The sequence below is a fragment of the Macaca mulatta genome, chromosome 6 (genome assembly GCF_049350105.2).
Source record: "Macaca mulatta isolate MMU2019108-1 chromosome 6, T2T-MMU8v2.0, whole genome shotgun sequence".
In the NCBI taxonomy this organism is placed as follows: domain Eukaryota; kingdom Metazoa; phylum Chordata; class Mammalia; order Primates; family Cercopithecidae; genus Macaca; species Macaca mulatta.
Genome location: NC_133411.1, coordinates 150,396,751 through 150,415,554, shown reverse-complemented (window position 1 = coordinate 150,415,554; position 18,804 = coordinate 150,396,751). Strand labels below are relative to the sequence as shown.

General features: G+C 39.1%; 1 protein-coding gene across 5 annotated transcripts in view; it reads left to right on the top strand.

The window, feature by feature from the left end:
- The window catches only part of DIAPH1 (diaphanous related formin 1), a 105,869-nt gene that overhangs the window by 46,519 nt on the left and 40,546 nt on the right, over positions 1-18,804 (top strand). For 3 of the 5 annotated variants that reach the window (XM_028849787.2, XM_028849785.2, XM_077937191.1), the window contains 2 exons: positions 674-788; positions 1,276-1,284. In XM_028849787.2, the coding sequence (XP_028705620.2) occupies positions 674-788; positions 1,276-1,284 (124 nt within the window). The remainder of the gene's footprint in view (positions 1-673; positions 789-1,275; positions 1,285-18,804) is intronic. The other 2 variants (XM_077937193.1, XM_077937192.1) reach the window with 1 other exon arrangement.

The following is an 18,804-nucleotide window of genomic DNA, read 5'->3' as shown; positions in this document are numbered from 1 at the left end:
GTCTGCTCACTGCAACCTCAGCCTGCCGAGTAGCTGGGATTATAGGCGTGTGCCACCATGCCCGGCTAATTTTTGTATTTTTAGTAGAGACAGGGTTTCACCATGTTGGTCAGGCTGCTCTCGAACTCCTGAACTTGTGATACGCCCACCTTGGCCTCCCAGAGTGCTGGGATTGCAGGTGTGAGCCACCACGCCTGGCCTACACAGGCCATATTTGCATGCACAGTATTGTTCCCATGATGTGTTTGAGATGCCTGTGATTCTGAGTTAGCCTTTTGCTTCTAGAAACCAAGTTAATATAAAGGACCTTAGGGATTTGCTCATAAAATGAGCAAATTTGGCACAGTTAGCCAAACTGGTGGGAAAAATATGATGATGAGCAAAACTTCTCTGAAATAAAGACTTAATGCTTATGAAGCTAGAGGATATGGAGTTAGGAGGAGGATACGTAGTATATATGAATCTAGTTCTTGAATAATCACCAATTAACAAATAAACTGGAAGTATCCTCTCCTAATCCCACTGCAGCTATTCTGTGCCTCAAGTTAGTCTTATTTTAGTGAGACGTTGCTGATAATCAGCCAGCCACCTATTTTACAGCCTTATCCATTTTCTAGGATGAAAAGTACAGGGCTCAGTTTACTAATTCTTAACACCCTGCCTTTATCCACAGCTTGTGGCTGAGGACCTCTCCCAGGACTGCTTCTGGACAAAGGTGAAGGAGGACCGCTTTGAGAACAATGAACTTTTTGCCAAACTTACCCTTACCTTCTCTGCCCAGACCAAGAGTGAGTACCTTCCTCTTTCATGCAAAGGTCCAGTGTAGGGCTTAGAATATTTTTTCATTAGGTTTCCTATTCCCTTCCTTTCCCTGGGTGAGGATAGAAAGGGTACGTTGGATGGAAGACCGATGGGTTTTCCCATCCAAAAGAAAGAAAATATGTTTTTATATTAAATATTATGGAGTTACTTGGTTTGGGAAAGAGAACTGTTGTATGTAGGTATTTCGTATCAGTATAACTTGTAGGGATATGAGATTAAAGTGACAGAGCTTGATTTGGGCCCATTTTGATGATACTTTTGAACAGATTCTGTCATTGCCTTAACGTGCAATTTCCAGTTCTAAGTACATAATTAATAAGGGTTGGATAGAGTCTTAACAGTTTGGGTGGCTGAGTGACTGTCTATAGTAACAAAGAACCATATGTGATTCCCTTTCTTCCATTTCTTTCCAATATTGGATGCCTTCTCTCTCCTGGCACTTTGCTCCTGCAGCTTCCAAAGGTAAGAATACAAAAGAGCCTTTTAGTTTGGTCTCTTGAATATTAGAGAAAAAGATGAAATAGATATAAAGGAATTTCTAATTAGAAACCTGAGACCAGAGATTGAGGGTTGACTTGTCTTTGCTAGGTGTTTTTTGTTTTTTTGTTTTTTGGTTTTTTTTTCCTCCCCTGGAGTTCAAAAGGACCAGTAGCTTTGGCATTAACTATTAGGGAAGAAAGTTTGTTTCACGTTAAACTACAACATACTTAATCTCTCTAGAAGGTGAGGGACAATGTAGGTAATAATACTGTTACCTTACATTTGTGCTGTTTTACAATTTTCATAGTGCCTTAACATATATTACCCTATTTGATATGCAAAGAAGCCTTATGAGACAGGCAGGATGTGTATTATCTCCATTCTGTAGCATATATAGACTCTGAACAGTTAGGTAGCTTTCCCAAGGTTATGTGATCAGAACCAGGAGTCTTGACTTCTGGTCCATTTTTTTCTATATAAATTCTTGCTTTTGTTTTTTAGCCTTCATATGTTTCCTTTTAGTTTAGAAGAGCTGATCTACCTTGCTCTCTTCTTTCTTCACTTCCTAATTCTTGTGGTTTTGTGCTGCCTTGTGATAGTGTACTTGTAGTTACTTCTGAGAGAGTATTTAAAAGATCTTGTCATGTATAATGATAATTATAACCCAATAATTTCATATTTTCATCTTCTTCCAGCAGTTTTGTTTGTTTAGAGACTTACTATGACCCTAGTGATGAAAATTAAGTGCAACTTTGGAGCATTTATTTTCCCTGCCTCCCCCTAGTCAGTTAGTACTTTTACAGGCAATTCTTATTTTTTCCTTAAGTAATCTGATGGAAGCACCTTGTTCTAATAAGGAGTCTAACAGATTTCGAGGTGCCTTGGTGGCCCCTAGTTGCATATGAGTGTGTGTGTGTATCTAGGAGTATAAGACCATAATGCTCAGATCTGTCTTGTTGCCCTATCATTCAGGTCAAAATGGCCTTTTCTTCTAAGAAAACGGTCACCTTCCGTGCCAAAGTCCAGCCTACGGGATTAATTCCACTCTCTTAATTAAAATATTGTGATGGTAACCACATATACTGTATTAGTGTATCAATAAAGACTAGTTGACAAAGTCAAAATTAAATGATTTTCTAATTTGTAAGTTCACGGAATCCCTATGTTGGCCTCTGGCATAAGTTTCTTTCTTGAGTCTGGGCTCTGCACTCTTAGTGCCATTGCAAATGAATACTGACTGGGCCTCTTTTCTCCCCCCACCCCAATCCCCATCCTTTTATTCTGTGCATTTGTATTCCTATTAATTCTAGTTGGGTTTTATACAGTTTAGTGGTCTTCCTTGGCATTATATTCTCATTGTGAATTGGGATATAGTAGTATTTTTTAAAATACCAAAGTGGCCCCCTTATTCACAAAAGGCCAATAAAAAGAAAACTTTAGTAAGAGATCTTTGTGCTTCCTATTTAGAGTTTAGATTTATGTCAGATAAGGAATTTCAAACTCTCAAAAATTGCAAGCACTCAGAAGACCCAGATCTCAGTATCACAGCAAGTATACTTTACTTCCAGTGCTTTAAACATCTCTAGTATTTATATTTCAGAAAAAGATCTTCATCCTTACTACTATTTTTTTTTTTACTTCTGAGAGAGAGTCTCGCTCTGTCGCCCAGGCTGGAGTGCAGTGGTGTGATCGTGGCTCACTGCAGCCTTCGCCTGCCAGGTTAAGTGATTTTCCTGCCTCAGCCTCCCAAGTAGCTGGGATTACAGGCATCGACCATCATGTCCAGCCAATTCTTTTTATTTTTGTAGAGATGGGGTTTCACCATGTTGGGCAGGCTGGTCTTGAACTCCTGACCTCAGGTGATCTGCCCACCTCAGCCTCCCAAAGTGCTGGGATTACAGGCGTGAGCCACCACATCCGGCCATCCTTACTACTTTTTAAAAGTAATTCTTGAATACTGAATTGAATATTGAACCAGTTCAGTTTGAATACTGAAGCCAGTGTCAGTTACCAAGTCTGTCATTCATAGTCTTGATATTGATGATATAATTAAATGATAGATAACTACTCTATCAACCTTGTAAATATTTCATCCATAGATTAAATAACTTTTTCCAAACTGTATAAAAAGTGTCAGAGCCAGAATTCAGACCCTAAAGAGTGACTCCAAAGTCCTTGCTCTAGCCTTCTACTTCTCAGAAGTGTGTATGTACTTGCCCTACGAGTCTCTGAAAGCTTAGATCTGGACAAAAGCTGCAAGAAAGGGGATATACTGCCTTCAGGAACTACTTCATTCACTCAGACACCAATGTCCTTGAATTGGCAGCGACTGAGTAGAAAACAGGGAACAATAATAGATTAGGGAAAGTAAGTGAGATACTAGATATTTAGGGTTATAAAAGAGAAAGCATATTCTGACTATATTCAACTCTAGCAGAACTAATCCAGTTGAAGAAATAAGACATGTTTATCTAGTAGAAGCACTGCTTAGATGATTTCAGTCCAGGTGGTTGCCAGTGTTGATGAAGCTATTTGGACACTAGGTTTTCATCATATTGCATTATTTCCTCTCTTGCTTGCTAAACACAACTCTGCTATTTGTTAAGCATGCCTGTATCCCCCTTATGTTCTATTGATACCTAAAACCTTCAGTATACCTACTGGCCTCTCCAAGAATGGGCATTGAAGAAAGCACCTGCCTCATTCTGCACATCTGCTTCCTGTAGTGAAAAGTCTCTTGTTACTGCTTCATTATGGTTCAAGAATATGTGTGCCTTTTTACAAGAGAAGAGCTGAGAGACAGGAACTGGTCCCAGAATTTTATACTCCAGATTCTTTTACACATTATTTCTCTTTTAAGGATTAGTGTCTTGTTTCTGAAGGCTTTGTTTCCCATAAATGAAGAATTTACTTACTCAGTTAACTTATTCCCTGCCAGGGAATATTTTGAATTTACTTTTGATAGGCAGTGCCATAAAACTTCTAGTCCTTTTTCACATTCTCACTTTCCTTATAGTGATCAGCAGGGAGTCTTTTATCATGGACTCTTTGTTGACTCTTTTTGAATTTCTTGGAAACATGTCCAGTAGTTAAACTTCTGTTTTTGTTGTTGTTGTTTCATTTTCTCCAAGCGAGCATTTTCATTGCTGTAGTAGCCTTAGGCAGCTCATTATTTGTATGTACAAGATAAACTAGTTTTTCATTTTGTATTTCTTCTCTTACTCTCTTTTGTTGATTATGTGATCATTACACTACCACCTCTTGAACCATAGCATGGTGAATGATAACTCATGTCTTAAGTACAGTGACTTTTATTTTTAGGTTTATTCCTTCCTTCCAGAAACAATATTGAACATTAGACTTGTTAAAGTAAGAGGTGTGTTATGGGAACTGTGAGCATCAGAACAGTTCTGCAAATATTTAATGGCAGTAATTTAGAAAAACTCTGGCTAAAAAGTAAGACCTTCACTAAGAACTGAGAATTTTATTAAAAAATAACAGTATTCTACTTAGCATTTGACTGTGTGGGTCCAGTACTACTGTTCCAGAAGTCAGAACTGTTAGCCATAACAGATAGGTTTTCCTGTCTGCTGCCCTGAAATAATTTTTTTGCTTCAGGTTTCAGCAGGAAGCCTGCTGATTCTTTCCCATGAAGGATCTAAGGGTCTTTTTCTTTTTCCCTGTGATTCTCTTCTGTCCACTAGATGGCACTCACCCAGTTGCATCTTTATTAGTGAATTTTTGTAGCTTCTGCAGCTTTAACCTTTAGCAGCAAGATTTTGTGAGAGCTCAACCTGCTCTACCTTGTTCATTGAGTCTCTTAGCAGAAGGATGTCTGTTCCATCATTTCCTTACTCCACTCAAGTCGGTAGGATTAGGACTAGTGGTACTAGTCAAGTGAACACTTGTTGGGATTCTTACCTTTTAATTACTTAGCTTCTCTTGGGTTTTGAGTAGGGTCAGACTACTAGCACAAAGAAATTAGGAAGTTCTGTAATATCAGATACTAGTCCCTTGTGATTTAAAAACATAAATCTATGCCTATTATCTGGGGTTACCAGAAGTTCTTCACATGGAAAAAGTACCATACCTCCTCCAGATTGTCATCTCACTGTTACTAGTGGTATAAAAAAGGAACCTAAACCAGCCCCTCATATACCCCTCTACACCCCAACCTTTCCATCATCATTTTCTTTTAATCCACTGGATCTAATATTATGCCGTTTATCTTGGTTTATGTCACTTACCACAGGCAGCCCCAGACTCCTGGGTCATCCTTCATCTCCCATAGTTTAATCACGATAAGGTTCTGTGTGGTTCCTATTCTGTCTCCTCCCATCCCACCTAAGCTCCTGAAACTGGTCCACTGTACCCTCTGAAATTCATGGTCCATTACTGGCAAAACCTTTTTCACCTTGCTCTACTGGAAACCTGGTTTTCTCTTCAATACTGCTTTCCCTTTTGCTTGCTCATGTGGTTTGGTTTGGATTGGTTTGGTGTGGTTTGGTTTGGTTTGGTTTTTGAGATGGAGTCTTACTCTGTTGCCCAGACTGGAGTGCAGTGGCAAGCTCTCAGTTCACTGTAGCCTCTGCCTCCTGGTCACAAGCAGTTCTCCTGCCTCAGGCTCCCGAGTAGCTGGGATTACAGGCACGCGCCACCACACGTGGCTAATTTTTGTATTTTTAGTAGAGACGGGGTTTTACCATGTTGGCCAGGCTGGTCTAAACTCCTCACCTCAGGTGATCCACCCACCTTGGCCTCCCAAAGTGCTGGGATTACAGGCGTGAGCCACCATGCCCAGCCCATGGGGTTGTTTTTCTTTGTTCTCATAGACCACACCCCAGTGGACTTGGAGATGGGGTAGATGTAATCTTTGTTCTTCATTGCCACTCTCAGATCATTTTGCCTCTTTCCTAAGAGGAAACAATTCCTAAAAACCAACAATTTCAAATCTTATGACATCAAGTTATGTCACCCATTTTCTCTCTTCATGTTTTCATCTACTGACACCCATGTTACTCCTCATTTCTCAACCAATGTAGCTCTTGGCTCATATCCACTCTCTTCTATATTCCAATACTAGCTCTGACTTAATTCTTAGGAATTTTTATACAAAAAGGTCATGATCCTACCAATATTCTGGCCTTTCAGTTCCTTGAATTCTTCTACTGATTTTGTCCTCTATCCTACCTCACCCATTCCCCACTTCTCGGATCTCATATCATACCACCCAGGTTCTATCTTTTTACCTTACTCCCTTTGCTATCCTGACCCCAGCAGTCCTCCAGCCCAGCTAATCCATTTGTCCTACCAGCATTTCACTGTCCTTCGCCTTCTGATGACTTCACTCTTTCCCTGAGCTAAAATTCCTTGGTTTATCATTACAATCATTCTCTTGGGTTTTGTTTTTCCATTACCTCTCTCATTTCATACTCGATTGGCAAAACCACAATCCCGGTTAATTCCATTTCTGTCTTTGTCCTGCTCCTGTAGCTGTGCAACTGAACATGACTGGAGAAAACCATGCAACTGGGCCCTCTTTTGATAGACTTTATTCTCTTAGCTTTCAGGATAGGAAACACTTACTTTTCCTGCTAACTTACTGCGTGTTATTTCTTCCAACTCTCCTCTGCTTAATTTGTGAAGTTGCTTGGCCCTTGATACTGCCAGGCAATCATATTTTAAGCATTATGAATTCATTGAATTTCCTGCTCTCCTAAAGGTTATTTCATACCTTTTTTTCTTCCTCCTCAACAGCCCAAACCTCCCTCATCCTCATTCCCAGTTGAAGATGTTTTCTTTCTGCTTCACTGACAAAATTGAAGCAATCAGAAAAGGAACTTCCAGAGACTTCCCATCATTACTTTTACCTACCTTCTGTCTTCCTTTGTTACCATGGTCCTGTCTAAAGCCAGTTCCTGGACTAATTTGTTATCTTCATTTTAACAAATATGTAGAATACACTGGAAATACAAGATAAAAAGGTGTCCTCCCCCAGAGTGACTGTGGTTAAATCATACTTTTTATATGCATATGTTATTCTAATAAAGGAATGGGAAAATCCTTTTCTTCTTTAGTTCAAGTGAGAAAGTGTGGTAAATTTTTGAATAAAACTTTACTGGAAAAGGGGCAAGGGAATTAAAAACAAAATTACAGAAATATGAGGGTATACACACTTCTTTTTTAATGCAGTTGGTGTGATCTCATACATTTTATACTGTTTTGTATTTTGTTTAACATGTTTTAGCATCTCGATGTCCTTATAGATCTATGTCATTATTTCTCATAGATGTATTCTGTCATATAATGCAAATAAGTTTTCCATTTTTTTATTACAAGCAATGCTGAAGGAAACATCCATTTTTAATTGTCTTTGCAAACTTGTACTTCTGCACAATAAATTCTTAAAAATAAAATTTCTGGGCCCAAGTTGCTAGGTACAAGATTGTAGCAATTTATTCTTCCATCAAAAATAAAAAAAAATTTGTGGTAATGTCTAGTAGGGGAAAAGTGATATGTTGTTTTAGTCCAACCACTAATAAGATTGCACCAAAGGTTATCTTTCATACCTTGACTCTGTCTGTAAAGTGAGATACATGAACCTCAAAGATATCTTTCAATTTTAAACTTCTGGTTCTGTTACTTTGTTTTTTTCCTTGCAGTAAGCTGTCTTTGGTATTATCTGTCATGTCAAACTCTTCTTTTGTTTCTGACAGCCTTCTAAGTCCCTTTGTTATTTTGTTTGTTTTGGTCTGAGTTTCATTCTCTTACTCTGTGCACCAAAGGTCAGGCATCAGGAGCTGCTGCTTGCTTACAACCAGTGTTTAGGAGTATAGAGTTAAACTGGGGCAAAACTTTAAAACTATTGCATGAAGGCTGCTGATGTAGTTTCCACAGAAGACTTACTGATGGAGATTTAAGGTACTGCATCATCAGATAAATAAATTTTAATTTTCTTCTCAACCGGGGGAATTTGATATTTTATTTCTAGCAGTGTGCTTTACTGCTTTCTGCCACCAGATGGCACATGGATCTATTTTATTTTAGCTGTGTCATTGTTGCGTTTGGTAGTGATGTCATCACGTTAGAGAGAGGCAACCTCTGTCCTTTCCAAATACAAGCTGCTTAGTATACTGCCCTCTACCTGTCAGGAAATTTATTTGGAGGACTGATCAGCAGTTAAATTATGCGGAAAGCTACAGCTTGCCCTTTTGCAAAAGGATCTTGTCCTGTAGCAGCTAGTATTTTCTGTAGTAACAATATTAGTGTTCTTCTTGGTGTCCAGAGGTTGGAAAAAGTTTTTGTTTTTTAGTCTGATACCTTCATGAAAGCATAGCCTTCTTTTGAGAGGGCTCAAAGAGAGGTTTGTATTTTATCAGCTTGGTAGCTCATTGTAGCCTCATTATATACACACTCATAATCCCATCTCTGTCTCAGTTTCTGGTGAAAAACTACTTTAAGGACATAATAGAACCTATCCACATTATATATCAATAACTAGCCAGAGATAATATACTGAATCCATTTCTTCAGGGAATTCCCCTGGTCTAACTTGGATAGAATATGCTGATGCAGAAAGATTTTCATAGTCAAAGTCAACCCATTGTGTCATATGTTAACTCCTAATTATCCCCAGCTAGTCTCATTTTTAGAGCCTCTTTCTAGCCATCCCAACTTTAGTGTGTGCCTGTATTACTCTTTTCTAGAAACATGTAGACTGAAATGGTATCTTTTAAATCCAAGGTACCATCTGCCATTATCTGTGGATTCCAGATTTTATTTCTAACCAAATATCCTTTTAAATGTCATTGTCTGAGACTCAGACCATCTAGCTGGGGGATCAGTATTACTTAAACTTCTAACATGTTGGTACAGTCAGTTCCTAGCCTTAAATGTCTGTTGATACCATTAAATCTCAAACTTTAGTATAAAGATTGCATGAGGAGCATGTTAATGGTGTGAATTAAGCCACTCTTCACCTGTTCTCGTAATAATATTTTGATATCTGTATCTGAATAGATATTATATAAGTATTATCCCTGTTTTTATGGAGGTCATATGAGATTGATTAGGAAACAATTCAACATTTTCTGTTGACTTGGCAGTCAATTTTGGAGTCACTATTTCAGAGGCACTTTTCTTGCCATCTTCTAAACCAGGTCTCAGTAGCCATCTTAGAAGGACATTTTGAAGAAGTCCTCTGTGGTCAATGAAGTAGCTCCGAAACACTTAGAGACTGACTCAGCTGGAGAGGATAGATGGAGAGCAGAATGATTAGGGCAGAGTATTGTGCTGGACTGGGGCTTGTACAACATGGAAGGAGTTGTGAGAAACCGGAGGAGGTAGAGATCAAGATGAAGAGTGTTACAGCTATACAGGCATAACTTTTGTTCAAGTTTGGTTATTCTCTTGCTGTGGAGACCTGGAGTTGGTAGCGATCAGAGATGTATTTAGGCGAAGAAATGGGATATCTAGCAAGTGTCAAAGCAGAACTAAGGTTTGGGGTGAATAAGAGTGATCCGGTGCTCTCTTACTACATACTAGAACCCAAAACTGTTGCCTTAAGGAAAAGGCACTGTTTTGATGATCCCTTGATCTTACACTATTTGGGAATTGTTGGACCTGAAATAACTGTCCTGCTGATGCTGAACAAGTCTCCCTCCAAACATAAAGTTGTAGACAGGCTAGTTTGCGAGGAGTACTAAGGGTGTCTCCACGGAATGTTTCCTCTGGGGCCTTTCTTTCAGCTTCTCTGTTATCTGTTTTTTGTTTTTTTTTTTTTTTTTTTTTTTGCCTAGATAACATAAGTGGTTCAGAAGTCGAAACAGTATAAAAACGTCTCATTCCCACCCTAGTATTCATCCATGCCATTCTTCTCCCTCTCCTACCTTCTAGAGGTAACCATTTTTATTAGTTTGATTATCCTTTAGACTTTCTTTAAAAATGCAGTTATAAACAAATGCTGATACAGATTCTTGTCCTTCCTCTTAGCAAAAAAAAGGAACATACTATCTATACTGTTTCTATACCTTGCTTCTATATCCTGGAGAGTCTTCCTATCAGTATGCAGAGATTTTCCTCATTTAAAAAGGTATAAATGTTTAATAAGCAGGCATTACTTTTATAATGAACACAAGAATAAAACAAAAATGGAGTAATGAAATAATTGTCCTTTTTTTTTTTTTGAACAGTAACCCATTTGATCTGGCCTCATCTTAGCATGTATACATGTCCTTTTGATCTTCCTAAAAAAACTCGTACATAACAATGAACTGAAGAGTTAGTTAACCACATCAGCTCTGTAAATGTATGGCCACTTACACTAGAGCTTATAACCATTATGATGTGGGGAAGAGAGACTTGCAAAGTTCAGCCAGGGGCCCTTCCAGACTTCACTTAAGTGTGATACTTGAACAGGAGGAGATCTTTGTACTGCTAGCAAAGGGATGCAGCTCTCTAAAAGTCTTTAAAGGAAAGGAGTGGCCTACCCTACTTTTTTTCTTGCTTCCATTTCAGTTTTTGTTCTGCAGATTAATTGCTCTAGAACTTGGTGTCCTGTAACTGTTCCATGTATTAGAACTCCTTCCCATTGCCTTTGGAGCAGTGTGGAAGAATGCTTGTTATTCAGTGTTCAGTGGGAAAAGCAGGAAACAAATTATGTACACCTTATTACAATTGTTTCATATTAAAAAGAAATGCATTAGTAAAAGATTAGAAGGGAATATACTAGAATACTGTAACAGATTTTGTTAGGGTACTACATTTAATTTTTCTATAATGTGGTTATATTTTTATAATGAAAAAGACACAGGGTTAAAAAGGAAATTTCAGTGTCTGAGATGCTTGGAGAAGATTCTAGAGCACTTTTAGATTTCTAAAAGTACTTGGACCTGAGATTTCGTCTGCCAAGCCAAGTACTAGCATTCAGTTCTATAAAGCAAGTAACAGCATCCTTTACTTCACTCTTAACAGTTTCTTTTTAAAAAAACAGATTCCAATATAAAAAAAAAAAAAAAACAACTTTTCACTTCTAAGTACCGCAAGGGACCCCAGTGATATAACAGAAGAGCACTGGTAACCCCATTTCTGCAAGATGGGATGGTACCATTCTTAACTCCTGATCCTATAATAATCCCAACTCTTGTTAGAGCCAGTGATTTCTTCTTTTAGATCTATTAATATGGGAAGATACGGCACTCTCCTGTGTGTGTGTTTGCATTTCTCTTAGCAGGAAAAACTGCAAAAATCCTTCCCAGGAATTTCCCGTTTTTCCTATTCTGCTTGCATTTTTCTTTTCGGCCACGGAGTGAGCGCAGTTGAGCTATTTTGGCTCAGGTTCCAGATGGTGAGGTCAGAGACTAGGGATTGGAGGAGAAGATCAGGTGACTTTCAGTAACAGAGATGGCGGCCCTCCCATCTCCACCCCTTCCCCCCTCCTCTTTCCCCACCCTTTCCTGGCTTCCACCTCAGGAACAAAGAAGGGAAAAAAACAGCAGTATGACGAAAACCAGCAGCTGTCTCTGCAGGCTCAGGCTGGGGGCTGGGTGTTTATTCCATCTGTTCTCTTTGTTCTGCGCTTGCCATGTTACTTCCCTTCCCAACCCTGAATAAAACAGAGGGTATTTCTAGCACCCTTTGTTATGGAGAATGGTTTAGAAATCTGCAGTTTACTCAGTATTTATTTAGATTAGCGTGGGTGAGACACAGCAGATATTAAAACTGATCTGGAGCACCTAAAAAAAAGATGAAGGTACTTTGCCTTCTCATTCAGTCTTAAATTATGAATACCTATTTAATGTCAGATTTATGACAGGGAATTATCACCTATTATTTCCAATTATCAAAACATTATTTCCATAATGCGTAATTGGTATTACCTTTGTTTTATAATTGAGAGATATAAAATAGAGAATTAACATGTCCTTTGCTTATTAAGATTCTATAGCAAGTAAACACCAAGCCAGAATTTGAGCCTAGATATATTGGACTCAGAATCCAGCACTTAGTGAAAGAGAGTGGCAAGAACGCAGACATGTTGAGAGAAACCTCAGGTGCTTGCTTCCAGTGACTGACTGTGTAAAGTCACTGATGTGCTAGTGCTTCTTGCTTTTTACCGGTGATTAGTGACCTGATTTCTTCATCAAATAAATTTCAGGGGAAAAAATGAGATGGAAAGGAACATAAAGATTAAGAGAGAATTTTAAATTTTATCAACCAGTACAGTATATGGAACTTATTTAGATCTCGATCCAACCAAATGAACTATACAAAACACTTGACATTTGAGACAACTGGAAATTAGTGTCATCATGGTTTCTTCGCATTTTTTAAAAAGTCATCATCTTTTAGAGATGCGTACAGAAATAATTGCGGATCATATTTGGGATTTAGAAGTGTGTTGAGGTATAGATGAAACAGAATTGGTCACCAGTGAATAACTGTTGAAACTGAGTGATGTATACGTGGGGATTAATTGTTCTGTTTTTGTAAGTTTAATTTTTCCCATAATAAAACATTTTTTAATCCAGGAGAAGAGTTTTATTCCTAGTATCTTATTTTAATGCCTTTTCTTCTGCCTTCTAGGCTATTGTTTCCTTGCATAAACTTGTCATATCTCTCTGCTGACATACCTGAGTCCTTGCTTGGGATAGTGCCTGTCCTTCTAGTCCCTCCACACCCACATCCCAGAAGCAGACCTCTTTTTAGCACTCCCTAATTGAGTCACCATCCTGGGTGTGCTGGGAAAGTATCTGTGGGAAACTCAATGACTATATTATTGGAAAGACCAAGTGCTTGGTGAAGTGCCCAGGTTTTTAATACTGTTTTTCTGCTACCCTTCCAGACTTAGATCTGTCCCCTTCTTTGTAATTCTCAGCATCTGGTTCTTCCTTTGGGCTTCTGTCTGGCTCTGTTCTTGTCCTTTAGGTTTGTTCATTAATGCCAGTTTGCCCTATCCCTCCTTACAGCTTGCACATCTGTGATGGTCTAGTTCTGTGGGATTTTGCAGATAGTTGTATATTTTGGCCAAGATATCAGTGATATGGTTACCTTTGGGCAGGGATAACTGCTATTCGGTTGGCATATTTTTTCCATCTATAATGTATAGCTTAGTGATTGTTTTAAAGTGCTGAATCTATCCCTTATGTGTATTACAACCATGAAGAATATAAATTAGAAGTTCTGCATCTGGGCAGCTTCTGACATTAACACCTGATGGGACCCTCTTACTCTCTCCTCTTCCCAGAATTAGAGAGTTGATGTAGTGCTTAATAGACATGGCTTATTGTATGCTAGGTGAACTTGGAAATTTTATAGCTATGTTACCCTCACGGGAAGTTATTTCCTAGAGAGATTATTAAGTGTTCTGATCTTTCACATATGCCTGAGAAATCTAGGATTCTTCCACAAAGACCCTATTTCTTCAGAGAAAAATACAGTGATGCTATATATATATTTTTTAACATCTTGTGATTTTTGTGTACCTGTGTTGTATGTGTTGCCATTATCTTTAGAGACGTTGGATAAACTGGCATATTTGTGCAGCCTCCTTTAAGTAGTGGCAACCATTAATGACTTGCACCCACAAGTTTTTCCAGATGTTTCTGTTTTTTCCACCTTTCTTACATGTTCTTTTTTGTCATAGGTACTTGGCTTACTCAAGGGAGGTGTAGCATCAGATAAAGATAATGGAGGGTGTTCCCTGTAGAATAGGTACAAATGCTGCAGGCTTTATCTTGGGCAGAGCAAGTAAGGTGTTGGTCCTGAGTAAGTGAGTGAGGTTAGGTGGAGCTGCATTATAGCTCAGCCTGTCTTCCAGCCCTGTGGATATAACTGGCTTTAGAGTCAGTCTGTGTTCTCAACAGTGTTTTTGAAAAGCCCATTTTTCTATCCCACTTACTTACTCCCACCTGCAGTTCTTAAGAACATAGTTTCCAGGATGTCAGGCAACTCCCCACTCCTCCATTTCCTGTTTGTGGTCTTCATTGAGAGATGCCTGCAACAGGAATTCCTGGGGAAGTGAAGGCTATAGCGGTGGGATTCCGGGGGTCATTAGTCCATTATTGAAGCTGGGGAATCATGTACTATAAAAGGACCTCCCTTCCGTTCTGTTGTCTCCTAGAAACTATTACTGATCATAACCAAGCAGTAACTGGGACTCAGGGCTGTTGACTTGTGCCCTTTGTCTTTAGAGACTGAAAATTATTTTCCCTTCTTGTGCCTCAGTTTCTATTCTTTGAATTTTAGAGTTCAGTATCAAGATTTGTGACAAAATTAACTTGGACTCTGTAGGACTGATTGGTTTGACATGCAAAAGTAGTGAAGAACATAAAATAGGCTCCCTGTCTTGGACGCCAGGGGGTGCCCTTTCCCTTTACTTTACTGTCTGGCACTCCCTACTGCATTCAGCCATTTTAGACAGATTGTTTTTGCTCCCAGCTAACTCCATTTTGTATTTGTGACGCAGGAAAAAAAAAAAAAAAAGAGTTAGGCAAAGGAGGAGTCTGGTTTGCAGAGGGAGGGAGACTGGCTGAGGCACAGCTACGTACTCTTTTACTCAGCAGTTGCTCATCAGGGACACACCTTGCTGCAGGCTGCCTGCATCCTGAACAATCGATGCGGCAAGTCCCTACCAGCAGAGCACAGAGCAAAATGGTTTGGCTGCTGGACACCTACTAACAGTGACAGGGTGCTAGCTTTTGAGGCAGCAGGCCAGGGCATCCCCTCTGCCTCATCTAGACTGTAAGCCTGGGTTTAGGTGTTTTTGCTACAGAGATGTTTAGGGCAGTATTCTTAATTGTAGGATCAGATAAGAAGAAAAGATAACCCCAAATAAAGAAGAGGAAAAGGAACCCCTTTTACTTAGCTGTCTGGGAAGAATCAAATGCCCCGATGACTCAAGGGAAATGATCTTGAATTTTTTCTTTTAATTTTATTTTTGAAACAATGAAAAAAATGCACACATACATACACACATATATGTAAAGAGACTAGAATGAACACCCCTGTGTCCATCACCCGTTTAAAAAACTTATCAACAGCCAGTCTTGTTTCATATACCTGTATCAACTTTGTCCTTGCCACCCATTTTTTTTACATGTATCCTTGTTCATATTATTTAATCCTTAAGTAGTTCAGAATGTGTGTCAAAAAAATTAGGACTTTTAAAAGAAGATAATTACTGCCATTATCACATCTAAAAAATTCTTTAATATCAGATAGCCTGTTAGTGTTAAATTTTGCAAATTATCTTATGATAGTTGTTTTTTTTTTAATAGTTCATTTGAATCAGAGCCAAATAAAGTCTGCACATTGCAGTTGGTTGATGTCTCTATAGGTTCTCTCTTGTGCTGTCTCCCTTTTATTTTTTATTTGGCAATTTATTTATAGACTTAATTTATTTTAAAAAGAAGATATCTGCCGGGCGCGGTGGCTCACGCCTGTAATCCCAGCGCTTTGGGAGGCCAAGGCAGGCAGATCACCTGAGGTTGGGAGTTCGAGACCAGCCTGGCCAATATGGCGAAACCTCATCTGTACTAAAAATACAAAAATTAGCTCGGCCTGGTGGCGCGCGCCTAGAATCCAGCTACTCGGGAGGCTGAGGCAGGAGAATCGCTTGAACCCGGGAGGCGGAGTTTGTGGTGAGCCAAGATTGCACCACTGCACTCCAGCCTGGGTGACAGAGTGAGACTCCATTTTAATAAATAAATAAATAAATAATAAAAAGATCTTTCAGATTGGGACTGAGAAGATGCAAAGCCACACTTCCCTTCTTGCCAGAGCAGAGCCTCTCTTTAGGATTTCCCCCAGAAGCTATTGGAGACAAAGTGAAGGAGCAATGCCCTGCCACCTTCAGAGGGAGAAAGGACTGGACTCTTAACTTTTCTCCTGACGTGATAATCAGTTACCCAAAGTCTTGACAAAAGTTTGCACACTGCCTTCAACAGAGTACATGGTCATAGAAGTGGACCTTACCTGTTCTAAGAATTAAAGGAGAGCTTTTAAGCGTTGGGACAACTGTGTTTGGCCACTGTTTAATAGCTGCATCCCTATGGTGATTCTAGAGTATTAGCTTTTTTTTCCCAAATACTTTTTTTACTTAAGTAGCAGCTTTCTCCTTGGTAAGACTCAATGAATTAAGAGCATTTCACGGACTTTTACAGAAAGAAAAAGTATAATACTGTTTTGGGGTGGGGGGGATGTGGTGAAAAGTCCTTTATGGCTTCAGGATTATAATATCGCTACTCCTCCCCTTGACCTTTTTGGAGATACTCCCTGAGACTGACTTAGATGCAAATGATCAGATGAAAGTTCTTGCTTAATATTCTTCTCCCCCTTCTGAAATGGGTCAGTGACTCTGACTTTAGCAGCCACAGCAAGCAGTCTATTCCCTTGTCCAAGGGAGGGCACAGATAATAGAAGGGAATTAGCAGGGTCTGGCTTCTTGGCAAGGCTGGCAGGACACTCATAGAGTCTGGTCTGTGGAGACTAGATTGGCCCCATGTCTAGTTTGGAAGTTCTAGTTCCCACTAGCAAAGGGTTTAGAATCTGCTGTAAAGGTCAGGATTGTAGCAGCTAGAAGTACGGAACCTGGCACAGCCACTTTTTAACCCCATAGCTAGGTGTAAGGGTCTCTCTTTTCTACTATTGTCTGTTGAGAGTCACAGCCTTTGCAGATAAAATTTTCCTCTTTTCCTTTGTGCTAAGGTGCTATCTATACCCACCTATTTTGGTCCCTTATTTCACACAATTCTGTAAATTGAAATTACTCAGCCCTTGATGTTGTTTTTAGGATGAGGGACAGCAGGAGGCCTTTGTTCTGGACTCCTCATCTTTGCTCTTGTGAAAATGGGGGCTGGAACCCAAGCATTGATAAGGTTGTATATTAGGTGCTTTAATATCTGGATGATTAATTAGTGCACCATTCCTGTAAGAAGGCTGGGAAGGCGGCAAGTGGAACCATTCTATGGGTTCTACATTTGACTGCCTGTCTTTACTACTGGTTGTCAGTGGGAGTTCTTCCCAACCCACCGTCAAAGTTGAACCAGGCCTACCTGTCTAAGGATATGAAAATACAATAGATGGTGCCCTGAGCCATATCTATCTTGCCTTTCTCACAGTTTCCTGGTTGGTGACAGTTTTTAAAATTTACACAGTTACATTATCACACTATGTTAACAAATCAAACTGTTTTAATTTGTTCATATTCCCTTGTAGTCTTTGCCTGTGATGTATATATAGCATTTACATGGTTGTAATCAGAGGGTGATGTGTGTGTGTATCTTAGTTCTTTATTTCAGGTCGAAGTGTACAACTCATTATACAGCATTAAATTTCAAAAAATTAAAAAGGAAATTTACATTTATGTAATCAAGGTCTGAGACCAAGATTCCCTTTTTTTTTTTTTTTTTTTTTTTTTTTTTTTTTTTTTTTTTGAGACGGAGTCTTGCTCTGTCTCCCAGGCTGGAGTGCAGTGGCGCGATCTCCACTCACTGCAAGCTCTGCCTCCCGGGTTCACGCCATTCTCCTGCCTCAGCCTCCCGAGTAGCTGGGACTACAGGCGCCCGCCACCGCGCCTGGCTAATTTTTGTATTTTTAGTAGAGACGGGGTTTCACCGTGTTAGTCAGGATGGTCTCGATCTCCTGACCTCATGATTCGCCCATCTCGGCCTCCCAAAGTGCTGGGATTACAGGCGTGAGCCACCGCGCCCGGCCAGATTCCCTTTTTTATGCCCCCTTCCAGTTACAACTGAACCTCCACCCCAACTCACAGTATCCACTGTCCTGAAGGGTTTTGCCTGTAGCTTTTGATATATATACAGTTTGTCAAAGAAGTTTCTTCTATTTCTAGTATGCTAAGACTATTTATTCTGAATGGATATTAAATTTGGTCAGTTTTTTTTTTGTATTGTTGAGATGACGATCATATAATTTTCTCCTTTAATCTGTAATTGTGGTGAAGCATATTAACTGATTTCTGTTATGCCGATTTTGTATTCCTAAAACAAAGTTAACTTGGACGTGATCTGTTATTCTTTTTATCTTATACTCCTTAATTCACTTTGCTATTAGGAATTTTGTGCCTATGTTTATGAGTGAAAGTACCTATGATTTTTTTGATACTGTTCTTTCACATTTTAATAATGAAGTTATGCTAGCCTCACAACATGAGTTGAGAAAATATACTTCTATTCTGTGGGAAAATTTTTGGCATAAAATTGGTGGAATTATTTATTCCTTGGGTGTTTGAAATAATAGCTGGTGAAGTCATCTGGGTCTCTAAAGAAATTTTTGATCACTGATTTAATTCTTTTATGTTTATAGGACTGGTTTTCTCTTATTGGGTAAGTTTTGATGTGTTATATTTTTCTGGAAATTTATCAATTTTATCTAAATTTGCAGACATACTTTGTATGACATTATTCCCTTTTTTTTTTTTTAAGATGGAGTTTTGCTCTTGTTACCCAGGCTAGAGTGCAATGGCACGATCTCAGCTCATTGCAA